The sequence below is a fragment of the Uranotaenia lowii genome, chromosome 3, assembly GCF_029784155.1.
Source record: "Uranotaenia lowii strain MFRU-FL chromosome 3, ASM2978415v1, whole genome shotgun sequence".
Taxonomy (NCBI): domain Eukaryota; kingdom Metazoa; phylum Arthropoda; class Insecta; order Diptera; family Culicidae; genus Uranotaenia; species Uranotaenia lowii.
The window spans coordinates 182587183-182605209 of record NC_073693.1 but is presented as its reverse complement, the minus strand read 5'-3'; the positions used below and the strand labels follow the sequence as shown (position 1 = coordinate 182605209).

The 18027-nt window shown below is 44.1% G+C and overlaps 1 protein-coding gene across 3 annotated transcripts in view; it reads left to right on the top strand.

The window, feature by feature from the left end:
- Positions 1-17272, top strand: part of LOC129754152 (clathrin heavy chain) — a 101362-nt gene extending 84090 nt beyond the window's left edge. For all 3 annotated transcript variants that reach the window (XR_008738977.1, XM_055750039.1, XM_055750035.1), the window contains one exon: positions 16906-17272. Coding sequence is in view for 1 of the 3 variants with exons in the window: in XM_055750039.1 (XP_055606014.1) it covers positions 16906-16923 (18 nt within the window). In the remaining 2 variants the exon portion in view is untranslated. The remainder of the gene's footprint in view (positions 1-16905) is intronic.
- The last annotated feature ends 755 nt before the right edge of the window (positions 17273-18027 follow it).

Sequence of the window (18027 nt, the reverse complement as noted above, 5' to 3'; positions counted from 1 at the left end):
CACTCTACCCGTGGGTATTCCCCGAACGTGGAATAACCCTTTCCCAACGATTTCCACTGCGAAGATGGTCAAGTCTTATCCCCGCAGCTTCTGTCGTTGAGTACCGCCCTACTCAGATACTCCCGAAGGTGGAGCATCCTACGCACGAACACGGCGCACCCACGGCATCCGCTACGCAGAAGGTATTGTCTAATATTTGTAGCTTCAAACCGAGGGGTCGGACGCACTCTACTCGACAGCCCCCCGTCGATGGGGTCAGTCTACTCCGACCGATGTCAGGTCTTCTTTATCCCCCTTGGCTGGCAACCCTAGGATTTTTGGCCCGCGGATTTTCCTGCCCGTTGTGTGCCAGATCGAGAGCAGCTTGTCCTGGACTCGCGCCTGTCACGGCACACGCACGGGACTTGGAACGCTACGACTCGGATGTTTCCCGATGGTGACGACATCCTACACCGACTCGAGAGGCTCGCCCGGCATCGACAGCATCTCTACCCGTGGGTATCCCCCGACAGTGGTTAACCCTTTACCTCAAGATCCGCTACGAGGAAGGTAAAGTCTTATCCCCGCAGTTTCCCTCTTAGGAAGTGGCACTACTCGGATACCTCCTGATATTGGGGTATCCTACACACGTTCGCGGCGCACCCCTGACCTCCGCTACGCAGAAGATGTTGCCTTATCTTTGTAGCTTCGATCAAGGGATCGGACGCACACTACTCAGATGCTCCCCGTCGATGGAGTCATCCTACACCGTTCGCGGACTGCCGTTGGTTCCAGCTCCTCTGCAGGGCAGTCATGATCCGGGTGAACCCATCGCTGACCGCATGCCAAGTGTTGGAATCCGCACACATCCTCCGTACGACGTTATCTGCTGTCGTGTCGGGTCCACAGGCGGCAAAAATGGAAGTACGTACCGCCGCAAACCTCGGACAAACAAACACCACATGCTCGAGTGTTTCCTCTTCGTCACCACCTTCTGGGCAATATGGCGAAGCCACATGTCCAAACCGGTAGTGGTACTTCATGAATCATCCATGACCAGTCACGAATTGCGTCATATAGAAGTCCACTTCACCGTGCCTTCTTCCTATCCAGCTCCCGATGTGCGGGATCAGACGATGGGTCCACCTTCCTTTCGTTGACCATTCCTACAGCTGCTGCCAGTTAGTCATCGAGTCCTCATTGGCGAGATCTCGTACATTGGGCGTGTCTTTGTTGTCGTAGCAATAGACATCCTCCTCAAGCAAAACCGAGATGGGAATAACACCCGCTACTACACAGGCGGCTTCGGACGACATGGTCCGGTATCCGCTGATAACCCGCAGGTTCATCAGCCGCTGAACGCTGCTAAGTCGCTGCAGGTTACAGTTTCTTCCCAGGGCCTGCCTCCAGGCCGCTGCTCCGTACCGCAATATCGATGTGGTCACACTTGTTAGGATCCTCCTTTTGCTACTTTGGATGGCCGAGGAGTTCGACATCATCCGTGTGAGTGCGGCCATGGCCTTTGCTGCTCCCTTGCACACGTAGTCGACATGGCTCGTAAAACTGAGCTTGTCGTCAATCATCACCCCTAGGTACTTGATTGCGCGTTTGGACACGATACTGCACGGTCCAACGGCAATGGTACCTGTTTGGGGTGAAATAAGGTTGGTGATTAGTACCATCTCGGTTTTGTGGTGGGCTAGACGCAGGCACTTGGAGTGCATCCAGCTTTCCACTGCCTGGATAGCTACCGTGGCCAGTAGCTCAACCTCCGCTGTTGAGGAGCCTTTCGCCAAGAGGACTACATCATCCGCAAATCCTACGAGTTCAGCTCACGATGGGAGGGTCGTTCGTAGGAGTTCGTCGCAAGTGATATTCCACAGAACCGGGCCGAGTATTGACCCCTGTGGAACACCCGCCGAGACCTCTTGTGTTCGCAAACCCTCGCCGGTCATATACTGTAGTTGGCGATTGTGGAAGTAACTTTCCACAAGCCTATACAGATATGCCGGGATCATCATTTGGATGATCGATGACGCAATCGCTGTCCAACTGACGCTGTTGAAGGCGTTCTTAACATCCAGAGTGACCACCGCGCAAAAGCGGAGCCCTCTCCTTTTGGTTAGCCTGGCTCTGTCCGCTACCTCGATGACCGAGCGCATTGCATCTACAGTGTTGTGACCTCGGCCAAACTGTTTCCCCGAGAGTCCGCCCTCGCTTTCAGTGTATCTCTGAAGTCGGTTCTGAATCACCTCCTGGAGAACCTTACCCGCTGTATCCAGTAGATTTTTTTTTTTACAAGATGGAAATTTGACTTCAAACCATAACAGCCGGGTGTTTGCTGCCGTGTGTGGGTTCGTCCCACTAAAACCACCTTGGGCTTCGTGTGCCAGATGTGTCCCTTGGTTTCACCCTATGATACTACATCAAGGGGTAGGCTGTGCTCATGCACTTATACATCTCACTCTTTTCCTCTTTCTCAATTTTTCCTCAATTTCTACTTGATCATCGTTCTGCTTTATCCTTCTTCTTCCTTCTCCTTTTCCTCTATCGTCAACTTCAGACTGGTACGGAAGACCCCGAAACGTGTGCCGGTTAGGTAACGCTTTCATGATAACTCACGCCCGTCACAGCATCCACTATCCCGGGGACCTCGAAACGTGTGCCGGTTAGGTAACGCTTTCAAAGTAACTCGCGCCCGTCACAGCAACCACTTCCGCAGGATTTCTAACCACCAAGGCATGGCCGATTGAGAAACTACCAAGCTAGAATCCCGACACGACCACCCCGAATGGTATCTCCGCTTCTTTTTGCTGCAGGAAAGATCGTAGCTGAGTACGTGAGACCTTTTTAGTCCCACCACACGTATGAGTCCAGATTAGGGTTATACCGCGCCCTAAGATCGCGTTGCTTTTGAATTGAAGTGTCATACGAGGCCCAAGACCTTTCATTAGCTTGTCAAATTTGGTTGACTATCTCGCTCTCTCCGTTCATCATCTTTCCTGATCCTTATCAGATCGCGCATGATTTGCGAGATTTCGTCGACTATAGCACGCCATGACTGTTCGTCGCGACACATTTCACTCACTATGTTTTCAGCGTTCAAATTTTGAAGTTGTTGACGCCTTGAATTGAACCTGGGGCAGACAAAGATAGCATGTTCTGCCGATTCCTCCGTCTCTACGCATTCCGGGCAATAAGGCGAGCTGATAAGCTTAAACCGATGAAGGTATTGCTTAAAGCACCCATGACCCGAAAGGAACTGCGTCAGGTAGAAGTTGACCTCTCCATACTTCCGATCTACCCAGTCTGAAAGTCTCGGGATTAGCCTATGCGTCCATCTTGCGTTGTTCGATGCGTCCCATTGCTCCTGCCACTTGAGCATTGACGCTGCTCGTTGAATATTACGAACTCCTCTAACAGCTCTTGCTTTGTAACATTCCATATCCTCCGCCAGAGTTATGTCGATGGGAACCATGCCCGCGATGACAAAAGCTGCATCTGCTGATATGGTCCTGTACGCACAGGAAACTCGCATGGCTAGCAACCGATGTGTGCTCCGTAATTTGGATCTGTTGCGCTCTACCTCTATCGCGGAGCTCCAGGCCGCTCCTCCGTATCGTAGTTTCGACAGTGCTACGCTCGCAAGGAGACGTCTCTTGCTACTCTTTGGACCATGGCAGTTCGGCATAATCCAGGCCAATGAATGTATGACTTTCGATGCACTTTCGCAACAGTATTTGACATGCGCACCAAAACTTAAGCGATGGTCGACCATTACTCCAAGGTATTTCAGCTGCTGTTTCGAAGATGTCGTGTGCCCTCCAACAGTAATCTCCATGTGCGGCACAACTCTTTTATTGGTCACAAGCAGAACTTCAGTTTTATGGTGAGCTATCTGAAGCTTAACTCCCTCCATCCAGATGCCAACCCTTTCTACGGACACCGTTGCAAGGTCTTCTACCTCCTCGATTGTTTCGCCGGTAGTCATGAGCACGATATCGTCAGCAAATCCGACTATCTGCACGCCTGCTGGTAGTTTCAGCGTTAACACCTCATTATACATGGCATTCCAAAGCACAGGACCGAGTATGGAACCCTGTGGAACACCCGCTGTTAGGGCAGTAGATCGTATCCCAGTTTCGGTTTCGTACGTCAGGATTCGATTTTCGAAGAAGCTTCCTATTATCCTGCAGAGAGTATTGGGAACAAGCATCCTGTGAAGCGCTTTGGCAATCGCTTCCCAGCTGGCATTGTTGAAGGCATTCTTAACGTCGATCGTCACAATGGCGCAGTGATGAACACCTGTTCGCTTCTTTTTATATGCGCGCTTCGCGTATTCTGTCACCATTCGGATGGCGTCCACCGTAGATCTCCCTTTCCGAAAACCGAACTGTCTGTCCGACAGTCCGCTTCCGCCTTCTGTGTAGATAATATTTATTTTATTTTCATAATTACATAATTTACATAATTACATTATTTAGATAATAAGTCTGTTTAATATTATCCTCTCCAGTAGCTTACCAAGGGTGTCCAGCAGACAAATGGGTCTATATGATGATGGATGCCCTGGGGATTTCCCGGGTTTCGGTAGTAGCACCAACTTCGCCGTTTTCCACGAATTGGGAAAAGATCCCTCGTCGAGACACTTTTGTAGCACCACTCTGAAGGTATCCGGAATGGTCTGTACCGCCACCTTCAGCACTGCATTTGGGATTCCGTCCGGACCGGGGGCCTTATTCACCGCAAGTTTCTTAGCGATAGCCACGAGTTCTTCGTTCGTTACTGGCTCGATGTCGTGCTGTATCCAGTAGATAGATCGGCCGATACGCCGATGGGTCTCCTGGACGCTTACCCGGTTTTGGCAGAAGGACGAGTTTCTGCCGTTTCCACGTGTCAGGGAACATCCGTTCCGTCACGTATCGTTGCAACGATGTTCGGAACATATCGGGGAACTCCATGATCGCGGGCTTCACCGCGACGTTCGGAATGCCGTCCGGTCCGGGGGCCTTCCTAGGTTAGAGAGACGATCTCGCGAAGTTCTTCCATCGTTATCCGCTCTTCGGCGCTGGTGTCCCAGTCATACGGGACTGTTGGCCAGCGGGTAACATCGTGCTGTGGGAACAGCTCATTGATGATGACTCTCAGTTTATTGGGGCACGTTTCAGGTGGTGCACCACCTCTTTTAGTTCTTTTTTTTTTATTAGTTGTTAACCCAGGTGGTAAATCCATTTTACGGATTGCATTCCAAGGCACGGCGAGCCACCGCGTCCCCCCAGTTTGCTACTCTGGGTCCATGGGTGCAATTGGACGACTCATGATACAATGCTAAGGAACACTGTACCCCCTACGCCATAAAGTCCACCTGGGGCCACTGACCTTTGTTCCCACCTCGAACTGTTTGACACACTTTGCTTCAATAGTGGGAGGTCATTTCGCGCTAGTGCGCTCCAAGGCAATACTCGTTTCCGAACCCTCTGATAGCATAGCCTCATTCTAACACAACTCGATGCGCGACCCCTCCTCTGACGAGTTAGGACCCGACATCTCATCGTGTGAATGAGGTCCCCACGTAGCGCAACTACTAACTTTGTGAATCCAGTCCAAGATCCAGAAACACAAAGCGAGTTGTCGACGGCACTTTCTCTGTTCAAACACGCGGGTAGGGGGGGTAAGCCCCCTAGGCCACGTGTAGGACTCAGACTCCTCCGAACTCACAAATAGTGTTGACTTAAGTCACCACTCAGCGCAACTACCCGATCTTCAAGTCGGGCGCTTGACCACCCGAAGCGCAGATCGAGCTATAGAACGCCCTCATCAGGTCACACTCGCGGTTCGGGTGCAACAATTCCCGAAACGCGTGTCGAACCCTGACACCTCCGGCAAAATGTGCCTCTCAGACACTGACGTGTAAACACGTCCCTAAGTGATCGGCCCACCATTGGCCACCACTTTGCGCATCTACTCATTTTGCGAGACGGGTCTATACCCACCGAAGCGCAAAACAAGTTGGCGATCGCTCTCCCTCCGGTCGCATCCGCATATCAGGGTCATGACCCCCCGACAGCGTGTTGGACCATCACGCTCACACCCAAGTACTGGTACCTAAGTACCCGGGTGCACCACTTCTTCCGCGCGGGTTTGGCGGGACCCGTCGACGGCCTCTAGTGGGTTTGGTGTAGTTCTCTTGGCCGTACATCTGCAATACGCCGGACTTGCAGACACGTTTCCACTCTGCACCACGGGGAGGTGGAACTACGTCGCAGAGCACCTCTTTTAGTTCTGTCCATGACTATCCGATAGGCGGCATAACTGCTTGAAACGTGCCCTCTTACTTGCGTTGATGGCCCTGCGGAGGGCCGATCTCGCGCTTGTGAAGAGTGGCCAACGCTCCGTTCGCTCTTCTTGGGTCCTTGCGTTCTGCATCCTGCGCCTTGCCCTATGGCAGTCGGCACGCAGACCCGCAATTTCCTCCGTCGACCAATAAACGGGTGGCCCAGTGCTTTTATGCTTGGCCCTTCTCGGCATCGCAGCATTGCAAGCGCGAGCTAGAACCCTCGTCAGTTCTTCCGCGGACAGGTTGTCCAGGTTCCTCTCCCAGTGCAACGCTTCGATAAAGACGTTCTGGTCGAACTGTGTTGCCTTCCAGAGGCGTTCCCCTGTACAAGACTCGCGTCTATCTGTCCGCGTACTTGAGCCTAGCCGATAGCGAATCGCGAAGTGATCGCTATTCGTGTAGGCCTCGCTCACCATCCAATCGCATACCAACCCCGGGCTACCGAAGGTGACATCTATTGTTGACTCGCTCCCGTTCCAACCCTGGTAGGTACTGGTGGCCTGGTAGGTACTACGTTGGCCAGATCCACGTTAAGCCTCGCCAGGGCTTCAAAAAGTTTTGACCTCTGGGGTTTGTGAGGCGGCTACCCCATTCATCGGCCCACGCGTTAAAGTCGATTGCGTCGTCGCTCATCCAAATGAGGATCCCGGCATGTCTGTATAGGCTTGTGGAAAGTTACTTTAACAACCGCCAACTGCAGTATATGACCGGCGAGGGTTTGCGAACACAAGAGGTTTCGGCGGGTGTTCCACAGGGGTCAATACTCGGCCCGGTCCTGTGGAATATCACTTACGACGAACTCCTACGAACGAGCCTCCCATCGGGAGCTGAACTCGTAGGATTTGCGGATGATGTAGTCCTCTTGGCGAGAGGCTCCTCAACAGCGGAGGTTGAGCTACTGGCCACGGTAGCTATCCAGGCAGTGGAAAGCTGGATGCACTCCAAGTGCCTGCGTCTAGCCCACCACAAAACCGAGATGGTACTAATCACCAACCTTATCTCACCCCAAACAGGTACCATTGCCGTTGGACCGTGCAATATCGTGTCCAAACGCGCAGTCAAGTACCTAGGGGTGATGATTGACGACAGGCTCAGTTTTACGAGCCATGTCGACTACGTGTGCCATCCAAAGTAGCAAAAGGAGGATCCTGGCAAGTGTGACCACATCGATCTTGCGGTACGAAGCAGCGGCCTGGAGGCAGGCCCTGGGAAGAAACTGTAACCTGCAGTGACTTAGCAGCGTTCAGCGGCTGATGAACCTGCGGGTTATCAGCGGATACCGGACCATGTCGTCCGAAGCCGCCTGTGTAGTAGCGGGTGTCATGCCCATCTCGGATTTGCTTGAGGAGGATGTCTATTGCTACGACAACAAAGACACGCCCAATGTACGAGATCTCGCCAATGAGGACTCGATGTCCAACTGGCAGCAGCTGTGGGACAGGTCAACGAAAGGAAGGTGGACCCATCGTCTGATCCCGCACATCGGGAGCTGGATAGGAAGAAGGCACGGTGAAGTGGGCTTCTATATGACGCAATTCGTGACTGGTCATGGATGCTTCATGAAGTACCACTACCGGTTTGGACATGTGGCTTCGCCATATTGCCCAGATTGTGGTGACGAAGAGGAAACACCCGAGCATGTGGTGTTTGTTTGTCCGAGGTTTGCGGCGATACGTACTTCCATTTTTGCCGCCTGTGGACCCGACACGACAGCAGATAACGTCGTACGAAGGATGTGTGCGGATTCCAACACTTGGCACGTGGTCAGCGATGGGTTTACCCGGATCATGACTGCCCTGCAGAGGAGCTGGAACCAACGGCAGTCCGCGAACGGCGTAGGATGACTCCATCGACGGGGAGCATCTGAGTAGTGTGCGTCCGATCCCTTGATCGAAGCTACAAAGATAAGGCAACATCTTCTGCGTAGCGGAGATCAGGGTGCGCCGCGAACGTGTGTAGGATACCCCAATGTCGGGGGGTATCCGAGTAGTGCCGCTTCCTATGAGGGAAACTGCGGGGATAAGACTTGACCTTCCTCGTAGCGGATCTCGAGGGAAGAGGGTTAACCACTGTCGGGGGATACCCACGGGTAGAGAGGCTCTCGAAGCCGGGCGAGCCTCTCGAGTCGGTGTAGGATGTCGTCACCGTCGGGAAACATCCGAGTCGTAGCGTTCCAAGTCCCGTACGTGTGCCGTGACAGGCGCGAGTCCAGGACAAGCTGCTCTCGATCTGGCACACAACGGGCAGGAAAATCCGTGGGCCAAAAATCCTAGGGTTGCCAGCCAAGGGGTTAAAGAAGACCGGACATCGGTCGGAGTAGCTACTGAAGTAGATCCCGTTAACTTTGGCCACCACCATGCCTTCGTTTTCCGTCGCCACCACTTCTTGTATGGGGAAACTACCTGTAACGCATATCGCGGCCAGTTTGGCATCATCGGTCGCCCAATTAATGCCATCCGCAGCTCTGCGATATGGGTCTACCACTAGCGCGATGTCCAACTTTTCCTCAACTGTCATCTGCCGCAACAGCTGGTGTGCTGTGTAGCAAAGTTGGACGACCTCTATGCTCTTGGCGCTCGGGGTGGTACCGCCCGCGCCTTTTTGTAGGCGGGGCACCTAGGGTTGCCAGCAGCGTGGTCTCCAGCGCAGACAGGGCATTTAGCAGGCTTCTTATAGTTAGCCGACTTGTGGCCGGTTTCGCTGCAGCGCCAGCATATGCCGCTTTTGTCTGGCCCAGTGCAGTCGAACGACTTATGATCGTTCAACAAGCACTTGAAGCACATGTCCGGTTGCTGACCTGATAGATCATATCTGACAGATAGATCATCCCACCTTTAGCCGCCCACACCTAAGTGCGGCGTTTGCTGCTGCAGCCGGGAGTTTGACCAGCCCAATCTGCATGCCAGATCTGGGGGAGGGCATTTCGCAGACGAACCGACATCTGGTCAGAGCTGATTTTGCACTGTTCGTCCAGTGCCACGACCAGTGTTCGTCTTCCGTCGTGACTTCATCCAGGTTTTTAACCCGAATGATCACCTCCTTACAGAGAGCACGTACCTCAGTCTTGTCGCCAAGGGCTTCGGCTGCCTTAGCCGTAAGGGTCCCGCTGGAGTTTCCCGCACTACGCTTCAGTTCGAGGATCATCTCGCCGGTGCGTGTCCGACGGATCCTCCGAACTTTTTCGCCGAGATCGGCGAGGTCTTCGTTCGTACACATCTGTCGCAAGACATCTGCGTACGTGCCCTCAGGTGCTTTGACGACAATCGCCTCTCCCCTCTCTCTGACGCGACGTTTGCGTCGTTGGGGTCGGGGTTTGGCTTTTCCCGTCTCCGTACCTTTGGGCATTCCCCTTTTGCGCGATACCGTTTGCCATCCGGTATTCGCGCTCGTCGAGTAGCTAGGTAGCAGACGGTCAACTGCGCCAGTGACCTGCTTAGCGCAGCAAGGACTGGGATACTGTGGGGTGTGTCCCGGTGCCCCACAGACAAGTTAAGCTGTAGCTATATTACTCAGTTGACTTCATCGAGTCGAATTCGCTGCTAGATTCTCCGGCAGAAAACGCTCATTATGCCTTCATTAATGGTGCTCATACTGCCTCGGGGGGTTTCTCATTAAGCCTCTACAGTGACTGGTTTTCAGCTTTCGGCAAAAATTTTTAAAATACTTTTTTAAACATTTTTATTTTATTTTTCAAGTTTCATCCAAATAGGCCATAGACTATTTTAGTGTCTGAAAACGAAACAATTATGTAATTCAAATATTACAGCTGTTCTCTATGGTTAAATAAGCGTTTTCCTTAAGGTGGCTATTATGTCCTCATCTCCCCTACATCTAGCATCTAGTTTACATTTCAAGTGATTCAGCCTTATAGCTTATCATTTTTCGTACGCAAGAGGTGTAAATGCACCTTTATATCGAACATAAACATTAACCTTCCCCGGCCATTCGGGTCAATATGACCCGAAGCGAACTTTAAAATCGTCATAACTCTTTTGAAAAAAAAATCGGAAAAATACGAAATTAGGAACATATTGCTAAAACCACGAAATACATAACCTGTAGAAAAAGTAACTTCCGGTGACCATCGGAAATGCCACAACTGGCAAGCCGAAAAAAAAGTTACATATAAGCCGTTCGGGTCAATATGACCCGAGAGTTTGCGCGCGTTCCCCTGATGATATATGTTAACCGATTTTCATGATTTCACACTCATTAGTTAGGAAATTTATTCTAGTTTCTGAATCTATATAATTTTAGTAGATGTAACTTATTCCGAACGTCTGGATTCTGCTCCGAATGGAAAAAAAACCCCGAAAATAATGTCTTCTCAGAATTCCCATATCTTCTAATTGCTTTGACGTATTGAAATTATTTTAGAAGTTTTGAAATTTTGAAAAATAAATCTTTTCAAACATATAAAAAAATTGAAGGTCATATGGAATTTTTGGTTGCTAGCGTGGAATTTCTGAAAAAAAGCTTCTTTTTTGTTGTATATCATTCTTAACTGAACCGATTTCCAAAAATCAAATTTTAGTTTCATTTTGATAACATGATCATCATTTTCACTGAATACACATAGTATCTTAAATATTTCTGATATTCGTATACGAGAATGAAAACAAGAAAAAAATCGTAGTTTTTGTAACCGGCTGTTACGATGCGCGCGTTTCTCATTTTGTTATCGCGATTCCTTAAAACTTTTCATGAAACCTGCCCACTTTTTATATACCCAATGATAGATTTTAATCTCTACAATCGATTGGTATGCTTCTTATTTGATTTTTCAAAAAATTGTAGCAACGTTTTCCGAATTTACTAAAAGATATCGGAATTCGACCAAATTTTGAAACATTTTGTAGCAAGCGAACACAACCCCCCCCCCCCCCCCCGAGAGAGCTTAAATCGATCAAAATTCATGGCTCTCCCGGTCGTGCTCTCGAAATCTGCCTTCCTAAAGCAGACTGAAGGAATCGTCCGCATGTTTACGTAGGGTGGTTTGTGCTGATACGTATGAATATTTTTACGTAACTCATAGCTAAGTCATTGTCTTCATCATTTTGATTATTTTTCAGCTTTTCAAAGTTAAGGAGACCTAGTTCAGAAATGTTTTAAGATATTTTTAAGAATCCTCATTTTCCAAAAAATTTCGGTGGCATGTTAATTTTTCAGATTACTAATCTGAACTTCAAATCCGAATGATGAATAAAATTTTAGAATAAATAATTCAATATTCACGATTCATATTTCTTTGTTTACAATTATTTTTTTCTGAATTCAAAACTCTTAAATCGAAATTATGAGCATCTGATTCACTTTCAAAAATTCATTGTTCACAATACTAAGCTTCCAATGGTGAATTTTGAATTCAAAGTCCACAATTTTCCATTCTTTTTAAAACCCTGATTAATAAAAAGAATAAATTCACGATTGAAAATTCGCACTCAAAATTTGTTAGTTTCGTATTTATGATACTAAATTCAAAACTGTCAAATTCGAATTCTGATTTTTGTTGAGTTATGAATTTAGAATTAAGAATAAGCAATTCTTTTGTTTAAGTTTTCAATTATTAATTTATCTATATATATAAACATGAATGTTTGTCTGTCTGTCTGTTCCTTATAGACTCGGAAACTACTGAACCGATCATCGTCAAAACTGGCATCTGAGGGTTTTTGAGGCCGGAGATGGTTTCTGTAATAGTCAAAACTCCATCCGACTTAAGGAAGGAGAGGCTTCCATACAAAATTTGTAGTTTTTCGAAAATAAATTAAAGTCATGACATCCATTTTCTTGAGATTTTTTTTTTCCTTTGGGCGGTTTGTTTTTCGTCTCTATGGTCGAGGCGTCGCGAGCGAACGTTGCAAAATGAAAGTAACCCAGGCATAGCATACTGATCAGTGGGAATATTTTGGCGCGTATTTCTCAACCAAGCATATTTTCTTTGAGGGGTTTGTTTTTCGTCTCCATGGGCGAGCAAACGTTCGTCGCAAGAGGATAGTAACCAAAGCACACTGTTCATTGATTGCTGGAAAATTTAACAATAAGGCGCCTGTTTCTCATACACGTGGGGCGATATGCAACCTAGATGTGTTTTTTTTCTTGCTTATTCGATTTGTACACAGCACGTGGTAATAAATGACGCCTAGATGTGACACGGATTGGTATTTTATCAATCGAATCAAAACCAATTGAAAGATTTGCAAAAATACTTCTATATTTAGTTCGTGTTAATGTAGGTAGCATTCGACTTTTCATTCAAGGAACATTAGAACATGTTCAAACGTTCAACTTCTTTTTTTTTTTAATTATGTTTTCTTCTAGAAATTTTTACTTCGGCCCAAATACACAACTGCAACGAATTTAGAAATGAAAATGGGAGCTTTTTATTTTAAATAATTCTGAAAAAACCATCGTACTTTTTGCTTACATACCAATTCAAGTACGTACTTAACATGAAAAGTGTTTTTGTGTTACATGGCTGCATAAAAGAGACTTTTGATCCGCTTCGTTTTTGAAACTGATATTCAACTGGACGCAAAATTTTTAAGAGAAATTTTTAATTTACCTTAAAGTGTTAAAATCAATATTCCCTTCTGTCAACTTACACGGTGGGGCAAGGGCAAACGTCGAACTTTTAAGAAATTCATCTCCAAAATGATTCAATATGTTGGAAAGACCAGAAGGGGTATTCCGAATGTTGAAACTGCAGCGGATATTGAAAATTCTTAAATGTCTTTGTAAATGAAGGTCATTCCCTTTGAACAGCATTCGTTAAAAGTGGAGTAACAAACATAAATTTATATTTCAGGAGTACTGTAGATATATCAGTAAAGCTTGAATTCGTATTAAATCCATTTTAAAGCCATTACTCTGACGCATCTGTAAATAAGCTTTGCATTGACACTTGCCCCAATATACGGGACAAATGTACACTTAGAAATTTGTCTATGCCTTCATTTTTGAATAATTGACTTTCAAAGAGAAAATAAAAAAAAAACGCTGAGAACTTATTAAGTGATGCAACTGATATTTTTTTAAATATTTATATGTTTACCGTAGTAAATTTATTTAAAAAAAAAGAAATTTGCACTGTATTTAATACATAACTAATTTAATATATTTTTCATTACCATGATAAGTGCTGTTTGGGTATCGAGCCGGTTAAATTTGCCTACCTTCTTCAAGCAGTGGGGGACAAAATTGAAAAAGATGGGAGAGCTCCCATGTAAATTTAAGATGAAGAGCTTTCAAAGGAGGGACAATATTTAAAAAGAATTTTTTGGGTACAGAGTACAAATTTCAGATCTTGAAAAACGAGTTTAGAGATCAAGTTTCAGTAAATAATATATACCATCTTTGAATTGCAATTCAGAACTGCAGCTGCAGCTCTCATTTCAAAGTTGTCGGTTCTGAAGTATGATGAGGTTTGATTTAAAAAAGTTTAGTTTAGTTTAGTTTAGTTTATTTATCAAAAGCGGCGTAAGACAATTGTCTTTTTTAATGCCACAATGGCTTTAAAGTATTGATGGAATGCACTTTCAAATTTACAATGGTTTGCTTCTCTATTTTCGATTATTCGCTGAATTTCTCTGATTGTTTTTTTTTTCATTTAACAAAATAGTATTGAACATTGCTTTTTGAATGCGCTAAAATTTAAAATATTTTTAGTTGAAGTTGGAAGTGAATTCCAAAGAACTACACCTCTGACAAAAAATGTGCAATTATAATATGTGCTTGCATGATTGGGTATGACATAATTTCTCACTCTAGTCCCACTGAAGGGTTGAAGAATGTTAAACAGGTATAAAGGACATTTAGTATTGACGATTTTATGGAACATTAAACATGATCTAACTTTGATAAAATTATAAAAAGAATAACTTAGCAACTTATGTTGTAAATGAGTAACTCGATCTAAGCGATTTAAGCTAAAAACAAAACGGACGCATGAATTAAGTGCAATTCTCATTCTGTCGAGTGCTCTGGCTGATAATGTGGGTAGAAGGAAATCACACGCGATGAAATATGGCAAAATGAATGTCTTAAAAAGTTTCAATTGAATGTTCTGGTTAAGGAGACAAGACTTGAGCTTTAAATTTCTAAGCATTCCGTAAATTTTACCACACTGATTTAAAACATGACTATCCCAATCAAATTTGTTGTTTACCAGAAATCCTAAACTGGTAGCTTTTTCCACGAAAACTATTTCATTTAAGTGCTCTCTTAAATCTAAATTTGAATAAATTTTTACAAATTACATTTATTTCCGGAAGGTGTAGCAAAGCACAACGGGTCAGCTAGTTCATTATAAATTCCGATTCTGAACTCTAAGAAAAATGTTAATTTGAATTGCAAAATTCATATTTGGAAAGTAAAAAATTCAAATAATAAAATCCGAAAAACTAGTTTAGATCTCACAAATCGAAGCACAGCATTATGAATCCATAAAATTATTTCTGAAGTTTGAATCATGAATTATTTATAATTTATTTGAAGTTTTTTTTTTTGTTCTGTATCCTGATATTGAGTTAAAATTATGAATCTTTTTGAAGAAAATATGAGTAAAGTAATAAAAATCATACTTATGTTAATGAAGAATGTCTATTTCAAATAATATCACTGAAATAAAAGATGTCGTTCAAAATATTATGCAATATAATAATTTTCTGGAACACAATGTCTTAACCTTTTTAAACACGACTTTTTTTTTAAATGATATGGCAATTACTAATTTATTAAAAACATCTTTTAATTCTCACGAAGAGTTAAAATTATGATTTAAACTACTTTTATGCATATTTTGTCTAATATTTCACATGTAAATTAAAACTCGATATTTATAGTATTATAAACTTAGGGATTTAAATCATTGTAATATTGGTTGTGATTGTTTTGAATATAACAATATCCACGCGCTTCCGAAATAATTTAAACTAAGTGTCGTTTTGAAACTACACTATCCATTAAAGATAAAATAAATTCTGAACTAGGTCTCTGTAACTTTGAAGCTGAAAAACAATAAAAATGATGAAGTCAATGACTAAGCTATGAATTACGTAAAAATATTCATACGTATCAGCACAAACCACCCTACGTAGCCATGCGGGCGATTCCTTCAGTCTGCTTTAGGAAGGCAGATTTCGAGAGCACGACCGGGAGAGCCATGGATTTTGTTAAATTTAAGCTCTCCCGGGGGGTTGTGTTTGCTTGCTACAAAACGTTTCAAGATCTGGTCGAATTCCGACATCTTTTAGTAAATTCGGAAAACGTTGCTACAAGTTTTTGAAAAACCACATAAAAAGCATATCAATCGATTGTGTAGAGATAAAAATCTATCATTGGGTATATAAAAACTAGGCAGGTTTGATGAAAAGTTTTAAGAAATCGCGATAACAAAATGAGAAACGCGTGCATCGTAACAGCCGGGTACGAAAACTACGATTTTTTTCTTGTTTTCATTTTCGTATTACGAATAACAGTAATATTTGAGATACTATGTGTAAGACCGTTTCTATCAACTTAAGCTTTGAAATAAGTTGAAATCAGTGAAAATGATAATCAGGTTATCAAAATATAACTAAAATTTGAATTTTGAAAATCGGTTCAATTAAAAATGAGATACAGCGCTGCTAAGAAAAAATGTTACCTCTTTTAAAAAGGTAATTCCTGGTAATTCCAAGATTGCGGCCAAAAGTCCCATGGGACCCTGAAATTTTTATATATTTTTGAAAAGATTTATTTTTCACAATTTCAAAACATATTAAAAAAAAATAATACATCAACATATACTGCAGAAATAATAATTTTAAAATGATGTCTTTTTTCGGAGGTTTTCTGTTCAAAGCATTCTACAGGTCATCTGCTTAGTCAAATCGATTTGAGTTTTATATATTTAAAATCTTGAATAAATTACCTAAACAATGAATCTAAAGTCATGAATATCGGTCAAGATATGTGACCAGTGGAACGAAATAGATTTAATAGCACAGAGAACAGACGTACAAGCTCGAACAAAAAATCTTTAAAAAAGTGTGTAAAATTTCAAATGCTGACGCCCAAAAAATACGTTGAAACTTGACTTAAAACAGTGCCATCTATTGCGCCGTTCAAAAGTTACAAATCGAATTTTCACAGTTCTCTTTGGTGTATTTGGAGACATCTGGTGGTTGAGTCAAAAAGGAAAAATTGGTTAAAATGTTCGTTGGAAATTTTACACAAGTTTCGTGAGATAGCTTGTACGTCTGTTCTCTGTGTTAATAGTCAAAACAAGCGAAAAATAATCTGTTCAAAATTTTGCGAACGGCCTAGGAAGGTTAAGCCGGTGACATAGTGAGTGCGATGCGATTCAATGCGGTGAACGACATTTGATGAAAATGTATGTAAATCGCTTAAACCTGACATACTCAACACGGCGCAGCAGATGTCAATTTGTTCCGCCGCTCGAGTTGGCATAGACTACGTCCGTAAATTCGCATCGCAACGCTCTCACTATGTCATTGGCTTTATAGTCTTTTCTTTTGACGAGATAAAAAACTATGAAGCTCTTTCAAGTATCGAATAATTAAACATTGCTTCTTCTTTCTTTTCAGGTTACCCTTATGGCTTGAAAACTAATATTAAAAACTGATGATAAAATAAATCAAATTATACATAATCAATGTTTGCATTGTAATTTGTTTCCATACAGTCTATTATTTAATGTTGTTTTATAAAAATCTTGAATTACAACTTTAATTTTGTGTCCAGCTTAAATATGAAAATCAAAACGTTTCCAAAACTTGGTTTTAAATTGAACCCATTGCAACAGTTAGAAAGCGTAGCGCTAAACAAGCTTACACAATTTTTATTAAGACGATAGGCATAAATCTGTTAAACGCTTAAAAATTTCAAGTTCTATTCAATCTGAAATATTCCAATGAAAGGTATTTAAAATAGAATAAATAATAAACGATTAAACCACTCTTTCTTAATAGCTGTAACACTAAGAACAAAAAGAAACAACAATTTCCTTAAGATGTAGGGTAAGTGAGCCCTATTTTGGCTAGTGATGCGCGAGCGCTCAAGAGCCGCTCATTTGAGTCGGTTCTTCAAAAAGAACGAACGACCCGTGGCTCTTAAAAAAAGAGCCGCGGCTCAAAAATGAATCGTGACCCGCCGCTCAACACCGGTTGAAATATTTAACCGCTGCAATATACAAGAGCGGAGAGTGGAGAGCCGTCCGTTCTTCGTATCAAAAGAACCGTGATTCAAACGAGATGGTTCGTTCGTTCTTTCCAAAAGAGCCGGTTCAAATAAACAGCTCTTGGTTGCTCTCCCATCACTAAACAAGCAACACAAACTGAAGAGCGGAGAACAGCAGAAATCCGTTCGTTCGCACTCCCGAACCAAAAGAACCGAGGTGGGTGGTGGGTGGTTAAAAAAGAGCTACAGGACGGCTCGAAAAAGAATCGAACAGAGCATGGGGGCCGAGCCGTTCATTTGATCAAATTGAACGGCTCTCCATACTCCGCTTTTGCCGTTCAGATTGTGAAACAGAGTTGAGCGAGTCGCGGTTCTTTTTTGAGCGATTCTTTTGCGGTTCACGGATTATGTGTAAGTACTTTAGTAATTAAAAGGCACTTACTATCCACTAACTGGATGTTTCGGAGACGTTAAATAAAACGCGTTTATAGGTTGATGTCTAGCTCAACACTGACTGGTATATTTTAGTT